Source organism: Ixodes scapularis, unplaced genomic scaffold (assembly GCF_016920785.2).
Source record: "Ixodes scapularis isolate PalLabHiFi unplaced genomic scaffold, ASM1692078v2 PGA_scaffold5__190_contigs__length_132052651, whole genome shotgun sequence".
Taxonomy (NCBI): Eukaryota; Metazoa; Arthropoda; class Arachnida; order Ixodida; family Ixodidae; genus Ixodes; species Ixodes scapularis.
Window position 1 is genome coordinate 131,515,623 of NW_024609880.1, and position 14,837 is coordinate 131,530,459.

At 45.9% G+C, this 14,837-nt stretch overlaps 1 protein-coding gene across 1 annotated transcript; it reads right to left on the reverse strand.

Annotated features, from left to right (window-relative positions):
• Positions 1 to 11,503: 11,503 nt before the first annotated feature.
• On the reverse strand, positions 11,504 to 12,762 carry LOC115318535 (cold shock domain-containing protein 3-like). The gene has a single exon (XM_029978252.3). The coding sequence runs from the start codon at positions 12,601 to 12,603 to the stop codon at positions 12,202 to 12,204; it is 402 nt and encodes a 133-aa protein (XP_029834112.2). The 5' UTR covers positions 12,604 to 12,762; the 3' UTR covers positions 11,504 to 12,201.
• Positions 12,763 to 14,837: the final 2,075 nt, after the last annotated feature.

Genomic DNA, 14,837 nt, shown 5'->3' on the forward strand with positions numbered 1-14,837 from the left:
GCATTGGACAATTATAGTGACAGCAAACCAGCATTGATGCTCTGAAAAAAAGGATATTCAACCCTATGCGCTCGGTGCACATGGTTTGGTCTATTTAGCTTTGTGGAACAGCCAGCATCAATAAAAAAAAAGTATATTGCTCAGCCTGATTGATGGGTGAGGACTTAGGGGACCCCAAAGGTTCCACGGACACCCTACTTGAGGACCATTGACATAGCTGTTGCTGATGCCACCTGGCTGCTTTCTTTTCTGGCCTGTATTCAACCCCACAAGGGCAGCACCAAGATACTGAAACAGCATTCGCCGTTCACCATAAGGCACCAGGAAAGCCAAGAGGCATAAGAGGTCACGGAAACCCTGGATATGGAATCTCTCTTCAAACGAATGAACGAATGAGACAAGCTTTACGATGCATTTATAAGAAATAAAGACATCAATCAATTGTTCAAAGACAAAAAGATATGAAACAAGTTTAGCAGCGACACAAAGAAGTCTTAAGCAAACTATTATAAAAATAAATTCACTGCAATTCAACATAATCTAATGAAAGTATGGAAGAGAGCAAAAGAACTGATGTCTAAGTTAATTAGCACTATCCCCAGTGTCCTTAAAATAGATGGTGTTGATTATTCGGGTAGGACACTCGCAAATTTGTGTAATGCCCATTTTTTTTACACTCGGGCGCTCCAACGTCATCCTCGTTCCACGTAAAAAAATGAATTTTCTATGTCGACACGCCCACCAGGATCTACATTTCTATCACCAACCACGGAGACCCAAGCTTTTACCGTTAAAAATTCATTAGAAAACGGCGGCACATGTGGCGATGATGAATTAAAAGTTAAACCTATATGCTAACATAATTGGCCTCCCTTTCTTTGCAATCTGTGATAAACTATTAGGCACAGGGGTATCTGCTCCGAAACTAGAGGTCGCCCGAGTATCAATGATACACAAAGGTGGAAAATGAATACTTTGAATAACTAGAGACCCATATCCATATTGCCAATACTCTCGGAAGTAATAGAGGCGATAATAAATTCAAGGATGTTCGACCATTTTAGCAAACATAATCTCCTCGTAAAACAGCAATATGGTTTTCAGAAAGGGAAATCTACTGAAGAAGCTTTACTGAATATTAAGAACAAAATTTTACCTAATTCGGAAACCAAGCTCTATAGTCTATACATTAGGGTTTTTTTTTTTACTTCAGAAAAGCCTTTGATTCTATCAAGCATGAAATAGTTCTTCAAAAACTTTTATAATTATGGTATAAGAGGTCTTGCCCTACAACTCTTTCAAAGTTATTTATCAGAATGTGTCCAATAACCCTCTTGGTTGGGAAAAATCAGAAATTGCCAATATACATTAGGGCGTTCCCTAAGGATCAATCCTTGGACCGCTTCTATTCCCGATGTACATTAATGTAATTGCTAACATATCACATACACCCGATATTGCACTCTATGCAGATGACACAAATGTATTTTTTTTCGGGTGCAAACATAGATGAGCTTGAAACATTAGCGAACAACTGGATGATAGCGCCAAGTATGTGGTTGGCATGCAACGAATTGTAATTAAACGTTGAAAAACCTAAGTAAATGGTATTTAGAGTAACAAATAGAAAGATTAGTCAAAAACTAAACCTTTGATTTAGGAACTCAGAAATTGGTTACGTAAAACCCCACAAGTTTCTAGGGGTATTCTTTCAAGAAAAATCTAAATTGGTCTCATCATACTGTTCGAATTCGACCCGACATATCACGGGCAATCGGAATTATGAGTAGGCTCAAATATGTTCTTCCGGTTTGGTTAAAGCGCCAGCTGTACTATACTCCTGTTCATTCTCGTTGAAGCTATTGTAGTTTAGTATGGGGTACATGCTCAAAGACCTGCTTATCTTAGTTGCTTCTTCTGCAGGAAAGAGCAGTGCAGTCTATTGCCAATGAATCATATCGGGAACACTCCTGCCCATATTTTATCGAGTACTGCCTTCTAACAATAGAACAATCACTAGCTCAGAAATTGGCAACATGCATGTTCCACAAAATTAAACTACACCCCAAGTTTGTGCAAGAAAATTACATCAGCAGGGCATCCACATACGCCTTGCGTCATATTCACTACCTACAGTCAAGGATACATACAAACTATGGTAGACAATAGATACTTAATCAGATTGCACAATTATTAAATAACCATCCTGAAATACTGTCCTCAATTAATAGCTCTAATACAATACACACATTTAAAACCACCTTAAAAAAAAGAAAAGAGGTTTACAACTCCCTGTAACGCCGAATTAGAGTGCAGCTCTTGAGGAGGAGGAGGAGGGAAGGGTACCGAGGGGAATGTATATCCTTCCTCCTCTCCTGTTCGCCTCCCATTTAGGGGATAATTTTCCGCTAAATTTAGCGGGGAAATTTTCCCGCTAGATTTAGCGGAGAAATTCTTCCGCTAGATTTAGCGGGGAAATATTTCCGCTAAATCTAGCGGTGAAATTTTTCCGCTAGATTTAGCGGGGAAATTTTTACACTAGGTTTAGCAGGGAAAATTTTTCCGCTAGATTTAGCGGATAAACTTTTCCGCTAAATTTAGTGGGGAAATTCACCTATAATGCACCGCACAGTTACACCGACGCCGCTCAAGCCAGAAACGCGCGCCTAAGAGCTGCGCTCTAAAAGTTTTCTTCTAGGCTTCTGGTTTCGTTTTGTTAGATTGCATTTTATATATGTCACTGTTTCTTTGTGTAATGGTGAAATTGATTTTGATTTGTTTCTTTGACTGTACATTTTTGCTGCTGGACTGTACAGGGGGACGGGCCCTTGTCAGGTGACTCTAGTCACCTTTTGTGCAAACCTCCGAGAGGTTTGTCTAAATAAAGTACAATCACAGTAAAGGAACCCAGGGATAGGCGGATGTGTGGTATTCCACAGTACGTCACAAACCACCCCCTTCAAAAAAAAAAAAAGTCCAACATTTCTGTTGCAAGACCCATTTTGAGTATTGCGACATGCTTGATTTAGAATGACATACCGAAATAGAAGCATGTCTCGGAATCGCTTTAGCCTCAGTCCTAATACATCCCAGCGACAGTATCCTACTCCCTAATTGTACACATTTTTTAATGTTACCTCTCTAAAGTGGACACATGTTCCAGTGAATCACGCGATAAATTAAACAGCCACGGTAACATTGACTGCTCTAAATACATATTCCAACAGTACTCCAATATTATCCCTTGCAAAGTTATCATTGTAATAAAAAAGTTCACTGTCATGCGATTTTTTTTTTCTGAAGACTGTTTTTGAGATGAACACTGAACAACCTTCATAATTAATCTCCAGCACAAAAAAAAATTACTTTTTGGAAATTTTGTTTTCACAGTTGCACTCTGCAGGCATTGTGCTGCATATCTAGTGAAGAAAAACGTTTGGTATTATACAAATTTTCTAACGATAGTTTTCCTAAACAAAGTCAGTGTATTGCTGATAAAAACAACTATAATTTCTTTTACAATTTATGTATGCAGATGAAGCTCTGCCCTGCTTTCTGCTGTTCTTATTGAGCAAAAGGTTCGAAAGTTTATCCTTTTGGGTAGTGCCCCCGCCTTAACACAGATCACTCTGGTGATATGGCTTCAGAGCAACTGACCTGCCAACAAATTTATGGACAAGACCTAGCACAATCAAGTGTAGGATTGAATATCGGAGTGTTGGCCAGCAAAATGTTACCTGGCACAGTATATGAGGGCAGTTTTTGTTTTTTTTTACTTCCGATGAACTGGGAAAAAAGAAATAAGAATGATAAAAAATCTTTGACTATTTACAGAATGAAGATAAATCCTCTAGCTTCTTCCCATAATCACCGCACAGATTTATGCAGTTATGACATGGCCCGAGCTTCTGGACGCCCTCCTCAAAGAAGGTTGCCGCCGGAGTTCTCAGCCATTCCATCACGAGTACAAGGCCACCAGTTGCCACAGACATTCTTTCTGATCAAGGACGCGTCTTTCCCGAACCTTTGTTTAGTTTCCTTCGTACACATCACACGTCTGTGGCAAGTGACGGCCTTGCATGTTGGAATCACCCAGAAGCCAGGTGGCAACTTTATCTAAAACATTGAGCTACATCGACTATGTGCAGAAGTACCTAAAGGATGTATCTACATTCTGCGTGTATTAACACTTCGAGTGCCATGCCCGAACTCGAGGGTGTTTCCACGCACACCCCCTGCCACACCAGAGGATACTCGTTACCTGGTTTCAATTTAGAGTCAAGCTGTTTATGACTCCTAGGTCAGGTTTTTTCGTGTCCGTGAACAGAAAACCATCGCGCGCGCCTTATCTTTTATCATGCGGTTTTGACACTTGCGTTTGACACTTGTGTCAATAAGAAAACCATAAAACAAGTGTCAAAACTATGTGATAGATGATAAGCACATAGCACCCCCCGCATGCGTTTCTCGGTAAAGATTGCAGCTGCATAAGCTGCCAAAGTAATGGCAACTTATGCGTTTCGGTACAATGCATTTACTGTTCTTTCTCCAATCATTTGGTATAGATCCTTTTATTGTTTACCAATATGAACTGCCGCTTGCGTCCCAAGTGACTTCCAGTTGCACCGTCCTTGCAAGGCTGTCGAGCTTGCCTATGTCACCAGTGCTGGAAAGCATAAATGCTACACGGACCACAAAGTCGGAGATTTAACGAGGGCCTTCGGCTGCACAATATTACATCTTGGAGGAGGCAAGTTGGTTTACAAGAATGCTCGAAAGATTTAGATCTCGCGGTCTCCTTCGTTCTTTTGGCGTTCACCTGGAGATTTGGTGGTCAAACATTTCGTCTACATTTCGAGCAGCGGTGTAAAGGTGGTCTCTGTTCATTCTCGATAAACCGGAAGTTCTCTGGCACGTCAAAGACTGGAGCACCACCTGGTGGCGTTTACCATAAAAAGGGTGGGCAATTGCTGCGGGCGATACCGCAGCTCCACTGTTCAACCACCTTCGCAGCGTGGATTGGAGCCTGGATTTTTTTTTTTCTCTCTTAGTGTCACCTGATTCTGGGCAAATGGGAAGCTTTGTTAGGGCGACGTTTTGAATGGCTACTTCGTTGTTCCAGAATGGCAAACCGATGCCATTCAACCTTACGCTTCATGGGCCATGGCCTACACGGAGATCTACAAATTACTCATCAAATCTGAATCTAACAGCTCCGAAAACAAAGATACAGTTCCTAATAAGAAAAAGGCCGAGTAAGGCCATCCAAAAAGAGTGCCCTCAAATTGCAAGGTGGAGGTATCAATCTGCACTGTACTGTGCCTCGAAAAAGACAGCGCGGGAAAAAATGTCCTAGGTTGGAGGCATGCAGATATTAATATTGTGTTCAGAAATAAATGTGCATTTGATAAACAGATATATTTGATAAAACATGCTACTGTGTTCCTGGGACTGAAATTTGCATACAATATGTAGGAAAAAAAAACACTCTGAAAAAAAAACCTGGCAGTCAAAGGGCTACAAGAACTTTCATCACTCATGTTCCTCTTACTGCTCATCAAAACATGAAAAAAGAATGATGAACCATTTTATTATGTGAACAGCGATGACCAGCGAATCTGAGTAGCACACGACACAGACACGACCCAGGATTTTGAACAGAAGTACAAAAACATTTATTGTCTCGATCGGTGGTCATCGTGATAACGGCACGCACGCACATGTCGAGGGACTACTGCCGCCCGGAGGAAACTAGACACGTGTGGCGGGATTGCCACCCAGTGGAAGGAAAGGAAACTAGGCAGGCAAGCGCTTGGAACAACGACAAAGACAGGACGGTGCGCTTCCCTCCTACTACTCTCCCCCGTGCCGCTCACTTTGTTCATAGGTGACGTGACACAAAGTCGCGACGTTATTTTCCCCACCAAATTTAGCGGGGAAACTGAATTGATATTGAGTTAACGTGACGTCGATTTACCCGCTAAATTTAGCGTAAATATTTCCCCGCCAAATTTATGGCTAGAGTCCCGTGGACTTTTTGTGTGCGGCAACAGAAATGATGTCCAGGCTTCGTGACGTCAATTCTCCCGCTAAACTTAGCGGGGAAAGTGCTTTGGTGTTGAGGTTGTGTTTCGTCAATTTCCCCACTAAATCTAGCGGAAAAATTTCCCTGGTAAATTGAGCGGGGAAACGGACATCACGTGACACGAAGTTGTGACATCACATAACGTCACGAAGCCGTGGCGTCCTGTGACGTCCCGACTTTGTGTCGCGTAATGACAACTTCTCCGCCAAATTTAGCGAGAAAATTTCCCCACTAAATTTAGCGGGGAAATTAACTTCAAGTGGCACGTCTCCATGACATCACATGACGTCATTCCTGTTGCCGCACGCGAAAGATCCACGGGACCCTAGCCATAAACAGCTTTGCTGTAAAAAAGAAATGGCACTTGTAATTGGTTACAATTTACCTTACCCTGCTCACAGTTGCTTGCAAGCCATGTGCCAGGAATTCAAAAGTCTGGAACCTCAATTGCTTCTTCGTAGAGGCTCCCGTCCTGCAAGAGGGAGGTGGAACAGAGTAAGCTTTCTCCATTGCTGCAACTTAGCAAGACTCATTTTACCTCTACTGCAACAAAGAGCAGTCTGACAACCACCCTAGATTACTGCCTACCTCTGGAGGCTAAATATTTGTCAGTTGCAATTCTCTTCCCACAAGCTCCCCCAGCATCTCAAGGAGTGGTGCACAAACCACAGAGATTAGTCCCGAAAAATTCCGGAACATTCATCAGCGTCACTCCAATGCTTTGACAACACAGTGTACCCCAGATATAGCCAAAGCCCCCATTCTCGGTTAAATGCCTCCATCGGTGGCTCAATATTCAATCTTTTCGAATTTAAAGTGAATCCAAGATTACAAGCTCACACATTGCTCACCCGATCGCGGCTCCGGTCAAAATATTTTGCCTTTCGATGTGCCTGCCTTGGCTCAGTCGACCATTTGTTGACCGGTGCAGAATGTGCACCTGTCTAGAACATGCGTATAATATATGCCAACTTCCATTTTTGTGATAGCAGAAAGAAACCACACCGGACAGGATGAATGTCCGCTGCATTTGCCTTCAATGCTCGGTTTGTCTTTTTGAAAGCGAAACACCAACCTCAAGCAAGTCACGCAGTACGGAGGTTTGTGCTTTTTATGGGAGATTCCCTGCATCGGGTGGAGAGAGTGCACTCCCTTCATTCCACTCTTTTCAGATACACCATGCGTGATATCCACGGGGATTTATTGCACCTCAAGAGACTGTAGAGCTGTGGATCCCTGTTTCTGAATAACTTCATCTATGAATAGCATCTCTCCATAGATTGTCACTCCAGCAGGCAACCTTAATAAGGGAAGTGGGCTTCGAAACACTACGCCCAACGACTGCTGTACAGAGTCTTCGCAAGCGCTGTTCACTCATAATTAACAAATAAAAACAAAAATAAAGTCCAATGAACAGAGTGCATTACATCTTTTCCCAAAGGTGTCTTTAGCATGCATTTACCGCACTCAAATTTTGCGAGTGAATATTTTGTAAAAGAATGCATGAAAAGGAGCAAGTGTTATTTCTGTGCGCAAGAAGAACAACAGAAACATCTGACTGCCACTGCTACTCAGATGGCAGCACATGGAACGAAGAATTGAAAGCTTTTTTGAGATGAACACCCGAAAGCAGATCCAGGCATCTGTAACAGTATCAGCCAGATGTTTTATTTCCGTTTTTCTCCCTGTGTACCGGAATAACACGTGTTTCTCGCATTTTTTTCTCCAGAAATTACTCGCGAAATTTAAGCAGGATAAATGTACCAGCCAAAGACTCCTTTGAGGTTTTATTGTGCTCCAATCAATCATTTATCTAAACATTATTTATTTTTCAACTGAATAGCACTCCCTAACACCCATTAGATAGATCTTTTTAGAAGGCTTTTCAAACTACCAGTAATGAAAGCTTAATCGCACAAGTACAGTTAGACATCTTTATGCGCACAAGTCCTTCCCCGTTCCTGAACGACTGTTCAGGTAGAGAAAAGCCTACTTCTTAGGAAACATTCCCGTCCATGTACTGGGCTTTGGTATTTGCTAACCAATTATATTGGTCATGAAAAGAGACCAATATTTCTGTTACCGCCAATTCCTGATTACTGCAAACAAGAGAAACAGAAGCGAACCAAAATTAGAAGCTTGTCACCAAAAGCCATTTCATTTCCGTTCTTTCACGTAACACGTCTGCACTCTCTGAGAGCGTCAGCACGCACACACATTCATCCCTTTCTCCCAAAGTAGAGAGACTGTCGACCCACCCTCAACCTGCGCAGTAGTGTAAATCATGATGGGTCACACCATCCTTGTGCCAAGTGCGTAACAGCCCCAGATGTAAAATTGGTTATTGTGTACACTTGAATGGCAATGCCGACATTGATTTCCTCTAGTTTCTGCGAGGTCATAACTTCCTTAGGTTTATCTCGCTTAAAAGAAGGATGTTTAAAAAATTAGCTAGCGTCATTTGTCTGTGGGAATGTGGAGGAACTTTGATAAAAGGAGTAGGGTGTTACGGTAGCAAAGCAGATCCACGTGGCTTCGTTGTGAATGCAACTTCCATGTCTTCAACACCCGACAACTCGCTCCTGTTGCACAATAAACTGACGTCCACCGTCCTGAAATGTGAGGCGTAGGCAAACGGAGCTGGACAATGGCCAGCATTGAGGACCTAGATAAGGGGCAGACAGCACCGCGAGTGGCTGCATAATAAAGTTCATTCCCCTTAGACGCCACCATTCGCCCAAATTTATCGGCAGCCGTGCTGAGCTACATGAGATTGCACGCGTGTGCCGTCCACGAGTACTAGACGACAAAGCGACGCCTCGCCATAAGACCTGGGTCACCGTCAACCCACATACATTCCGATCAGGTGTGACCAGAGTACAGAGGAGTTTTAGCACGCCAAAAAAATCACCTCTGGTGCTACCCACAACATAGCGAGACCTGGGGGCCATGGCAGTCCACGAGCAAAACACAAAGGGGTAAAGAAGCCAGCGGGTGGCTGGGCATACGCCCTAGCTCGGTGCAATTACAGCTGCACAAGCTCATTTCTTGGTTCAGCCACCAAACTAGGGTGTGACCTGAAACAAAGTCCGGTCTCACCATCGGCCTTTTGTCGATAGGGCTCGCAAACGCAATGCCGCCATCGCCATTTCTGGAGGGGCCGCCGCTCACAAGACTGACGGAAGCAACTAAGCTGGCGCCATCACGTCCCTAGTGGCCAAACTACACCCGTGGGGACCACATATGCGTGACAAATTATTTACTTTCCGACTCGCCGCTAAGCTGCCGTAGCCGAACGCTGCATTAGTATTCGGCTCATGTTCCATCAGCGAGGAACCGAGTGAACACGAATCGCATCCGAGCAACAATGGAGCACTCGTGTTTAGTCTGCGTCCCTGCACTGGGTTTGGGCAGATGACGTGAACAATTCGATACCTTGTGCCGAGTGAACGGCAAGCTCTCTAGAAACTGAGCTTGTCATAGTGCCCCCTACATTTTCACCTCCTCGCCAATGTGGTAGATAATGGCTGCAACTTGTCGAAAAAGGAGGGCCACTCTTGTGGCTTAGTGAAATGCTACATCACTTACGCTCCAGTCTCGTATTTCTGGAGCTGCCCACACTATTCTGGAACAAGAATTCCTACCAATTTCGAGAGTTCTCTCGTAATTGGTAGGGGGAAAAAAAAAATTTGTTTTAAAGAAATTGCACGATGCTTGCCAACCAAGCCCATATCGCAATTCAAATGTTGCGATCCTTCTAAAAGAACATGCCACATGAGGCTTGTGCAGGAAAACAAGCATGTTGGCTGGACTGATTCTGCAATGCTAAGATGACATTAGCACCAGACACCACAAAAAGAGAGGTTGGCAAAAATCTGCAGTTAGAAAAATGAAACTTGAAATGGTAACAGAAACTCAAGTTTTATGTTCATGGCACCTTGCGTGTCAAAATACATCAATATTCCCGAGTTTTGCTGCATTTCTCTCCGTACAGTGCCCCGCATTTAACAAACTTCAAGAGAGCCATACAATGGACCAAGCTGCAATCAAAGATGCAACTGTACTGAACCTTCAATGTGCATACTTCATGTGAATTACCGTTACCATTAAGCAGATTGGCCAAAACAACCAGAGGTTTCTTGAAGTTAGGACTAATAAGCACCCTTAACAGCAGCACAGCCTTTGCTCCCCATGCTAGTTAAACGACTAATTAGTGGTAACCATCGTGTGCCTCAGGAGAGAGCACCTTTGGCACTAGTGCCACTAATTAAGCTACACTTCAGAGTAATGACACTTGCCCATCTTGTGGCTTAAAATCATGGTTGCCAGTTATCTGAAATTACAAGAAACTCTTTTCTGTCCTTTAAAAATGTTTAAACAATTCGCAACAAAGCAAAGCTACTTTGCATGAACTTCCTAGCACCAAAACTAATGCTGAGGAAGTCATTTTTTAATGACGATCGGCAGTGTGTATGCTCTGCACAAGCACCAAGGTGGTAGCGCCCAAAACAATATCAAGAACAGAGTGCCACTACGCTAAGCGTAGCTCATCTAGTGGCACCATTTGGCACGAATCTCGATTAGCCCAGGTTAGCCTAACCAGCTGCCTTTTTTTTTGGGGGGGGGGGGGGGGGGGGGGGGGGGGTGGATCAATTACAACTAGGCCAGTCACTTGCATTCATTTTGTTAATTCAAATTAGCTTTCCAAATTATGGTATGTCACCAAAAGCAGATATGCCTTTAGTACTCCGTGGCTTCTCAAACAGCAGACTCATTTTAATCTACCATATGAGAAACAAGCCCAAAAGGCCTCTAGCCACGATTATATTAGAATAGCTTCAAAACTGCCAGTCTACTAAAACCCTTACATCATTTAGGTTATGCAGTGCTAAAATGCCCCAATGTAAAAAGTTGGCTGCATGAGTAAGACTACACGTTTATTCCGAGTGTTTGGCTCATTGAAAACAATCTAGACTTATCCTTACGCAGCCAATAAGCCCCTACCTTGTTGGTAACTACTGAAATTTAGTACAATACCATTAGCAAGAGGATAACAAAGTATTAAGCCTGTCCTTTCAGACACTAGAGAACTATTCAATTTGGTCAGGAATAGCAAGAGCTCAGTGGCAGAATGTGGGACACAGATTGCAGCATGCTGGACTCCCCAAGCCCCCCAGACTAGGGAGAGCAGCCAAGCACAGGAAGTGCGGCCGCCACAGAGAATAAAATTGAGGTCGCATACCCATGAGCAAAACCGACCAGGGTAAGCCATTTGGGATGCCCCAATTAAGGATTTAGGCTTGACGAGAGAGTCTGCCAAGAGGCTCACCGTCCCCTGCCTGTAAGAGAGGAAAAAAGACACGGTTCCAGATCCCGTCGCGCCAAGAATCCTCCCAAGAGAGCACAAGCTGAACAGCGTCAAGGAACACAAATGGAATTTCTTTATTTGCAAGTATTGCTCTCTGTAACTTCACCTGCATGGCATATAGAACCCCGAAAAAGTTACAAGAGTAATCGCTTAAAGAGAACACCAGTTCTATATACCACACATGAAAAAGACTCGTACAAGCTCAAATATAAAACCGCAGAGTTCAATCATCTTTTTTTTTTTGTCTTCTTTATGCTTCAACGTCCAAAAGAGAAAAAAAAACTCAACACTTCAAGAAGGTTCAACCAAGCATCGTCGGGTGGGACTGAGGGAAGAAAAGGAAAAAAAAAAAAAAACCAGCGCAGGGTTTCGGAGACCTCGGGCACACGTCTTGGGGTAGAACACCGAGCGCTGTTCTTGCGCGCCACGTGTAGGATCCATTGTGTTGACGTTAGGCCTATCGTACAGTTCGGCCGGGCGGCCAAAATGGACGATCGGGAGAAACTCGGGCACCTCTCCCTTCTGGAGCAAATTACTTCGAATGGCTCTTTTCTGTCTTCCGGAATGCGGCGGGAACAATGCAGTTCTACATCGGCGTACTTGGCGAATGCTTCACAAGGGGCTAGACGACGACAACGCGAAGGGGCCTCGGTGTGGCGGCGGCGGGACCGGCATCGCCGGGCATTGCCGACCGGAGGGGGCCGCCGACCGTCGCCTGCCAGGGGCTGTGCGCGGGGCCGAGCGCCGCTCACTGCTTCTCGTCGCACTCGCGCGATATGTGGCCCTGCTTACCGCAGGTGTAGCAGGTCTTGCCGTCTTCGGGACACTCGCGGGCGATGTGGCCCACCTTGCCGCAGTTGTAGCACGACATCCGGCTCTGGCCGAAGCCCGGTCCCCCGGAGCCGCGGCTGTCGCCCATCCGCGAGCCGCCTCGCATGCCGCCGCCGCCGCCGGGGCCTCCTCGGGATCCGCGGCTACCGAAGCCGCCGCCGCCTCCTCCGCCGCCGGAGCGGTACGAGCTGCCGTACGAGCCGCCGCCGCCATAGCCGCCGCTGTCCCGGCTGCCGTAGCCGCCGCGCTGGTCTCCCTGCGGGCATTCGCGGGCGAAATGGCCCGTCTTGTGGCACGCGTAGCACTCCTGGGTACTCATGGTCGACGACGAAGGAAGCAAACCGCTCGGAACGGGAGCGCAGGGCTGAAGAGACTGGACACGTCGACCGGCTACGCCGCAAGGAATGGAACAAAGAAGGGGTTTGCGCACGGCTTCCGACTCACGTGGTGCTCTGCACACGGCACCCAGCTCGCGCGGCCCATTCCGCCCAGGCTTGCACGGCGCTCGCCGCTTGAGCTGGCATGGCGCCAGTGGTCAGACTGTTTGTACACAGCCCCTTCGAGGCAGCCACGTCTGGCCACGCTGCCCAATACGACCAATACTGTACCAGCGGTTTTACCGTTTTACTACCTACCACGGCCACGCGTGTTCGCCGGTGTCCACCGATGACATGGGCAATGCCCCGCCGTCTTGAGCGCGTGCCAAGCTAGGGTATGCTGCTGGGTTCTCCGACCCCTGCAGCATGCGGTGCTACGACCTGGGTCACGGCCGCACCCTGTCTCGGCAGCGCCGGCTTCGTGCGTTGCTCTGGGCCGCTATCTGTCAAGGACGACCGCCCGCTCTTGCCGTCGATACTCGACACTTCGTTACGCAACACGCCGTCGGCTGGCGCGCACAAATAGAGCCGTCGTCCGGAATGAAACGGACGGTACGAGTACGTGTCGGGGCGGAAAAGCTGTCCGGGGCGCCGGCAGCAGCTTTCCTAATATTAACTCCTACGGAGCAAAGCCCAAAAAAAAAAAAGAAAACACTTTTTTATTTTATTTGTGCGTGCGCGTCTTGTGTATTTGATTTAGTAAAAATAAGGCACTCGCATAAAATATATCATCTTATGGGCTCATAAACCATAAAAATGAGCATTCATGATAAATTCTGCCGTCAGTGAAGCCACCCGGCAGACTCAAGCCAACTGTTCCGTTCTTGAGTTGTCGCGTTGCGTCTCCTATTCTTTTTTTTTTTTTTTTTTTCTTTAAGAATACAAGATGCAAAGCAACTCCCCCTTCACGTTCAAACAAAAGCAAAAAAGAAGTACCGTGCTTTTTTTACTTTTTTTTAGGTGACCAGTTGGTCCCTGGCGAAGGCTGCCTTTGCCGCAGTGCACTCCTTTTAGGATGTGAAGCCCACTCACGGGTGCAGCTATTTATCCCGTTTCAAATCGATAAATAATTGAGATGCGCATGCGCAGAGAGATAATTAAATTAGGAAACTGTCGAAAAACGCGACACGTTATCTTCTGAGATTCAGTGTCACAGATCATCGTGTGACATTCTGTTTTTCGCCTAATCTAATAAATTTCACATATTATTCGCAACCCCTGATAGGGACCTTTAGCTTCGTGATATTTATGGTCGTTGCACCGTCTTGCATTCGAATAAAAGCTGCTACGTGATACGCATTAAAAGTTGCCAGTCTTTGGTCGTACATCGCGCTGGCATAAGCGGCCCCTACGGCACACGGTGGTTGCACATTTTCTATTCAAAGAGCCTCATTCGAACAGTGGTGGTGTTTAATAATACGATAGTGCTCCTATATTGTACAAAAGGCACGGACATTATGACAGCATTATCTCAAGCATGACTGCAGACAGTTTTGTGTGTGTGATGAGTAAATCATACGAGGAAGTAACACGCCTCAGAGAGTCTTTTGTATTACGACGGTGCACTGCAGCTGGTTCCTCGGGTGCGGCACCTCGAGCGGGACAAAGCCGGACATCGCCATCTGCTTCGATTGGCCGCTGACCACAATCGCAGCAGGCAAAAATGTCCCGGTCCCGCCGTGGCCCAGACCATACGCGTAGACTACGGGGAGGGGGGGGGGGGGGGGGGGGCATTGGGGCTCGTCTCCCCCCCCCCCCCTCTTCCCCGGTGAGATCCAGGGAAAAGCAAAGCCCCCCCCCCCCCCCCCCCCCCACTCCCAAAGGGCCATCATCCTTACCGAGACGCAGCTTACGTGCCATGTAACGAGCTTCTAGTAGTGGCATGTAAACAAAATAACGCACACAGCGACGGACACATGGGGATATACATACGCTGTAAAATGTAGCCCTTAAAATAAGCTACTGTTGATTACCGGTGTAAAAACAAATTGCGCTAAAAAGACCCCCCCCGGGAAAATGGAAAGTCTACGCCGCTGGCCCAGACAAATGGGTCTTTTCTCGATTCATGTTGCTGAGATGGGCGTGGTGAAATTCCTCGTCAAGAGTCCGTCGATTGGTATCAGCACGGGCGCGAGGCACGTCTGATTGGATCCGAATCTACACCTTCGACACGAGC

What these genes read in the sequence shown, in the direction of transcription:
- LOC115318535 (XM_029978252.3), bottom strand. Translation starts at nt 12,603, where the DNA reads ATGAGTACCCAGGAGTGCTACGCGTGCCACAAGACGGGCCATTTCGCC.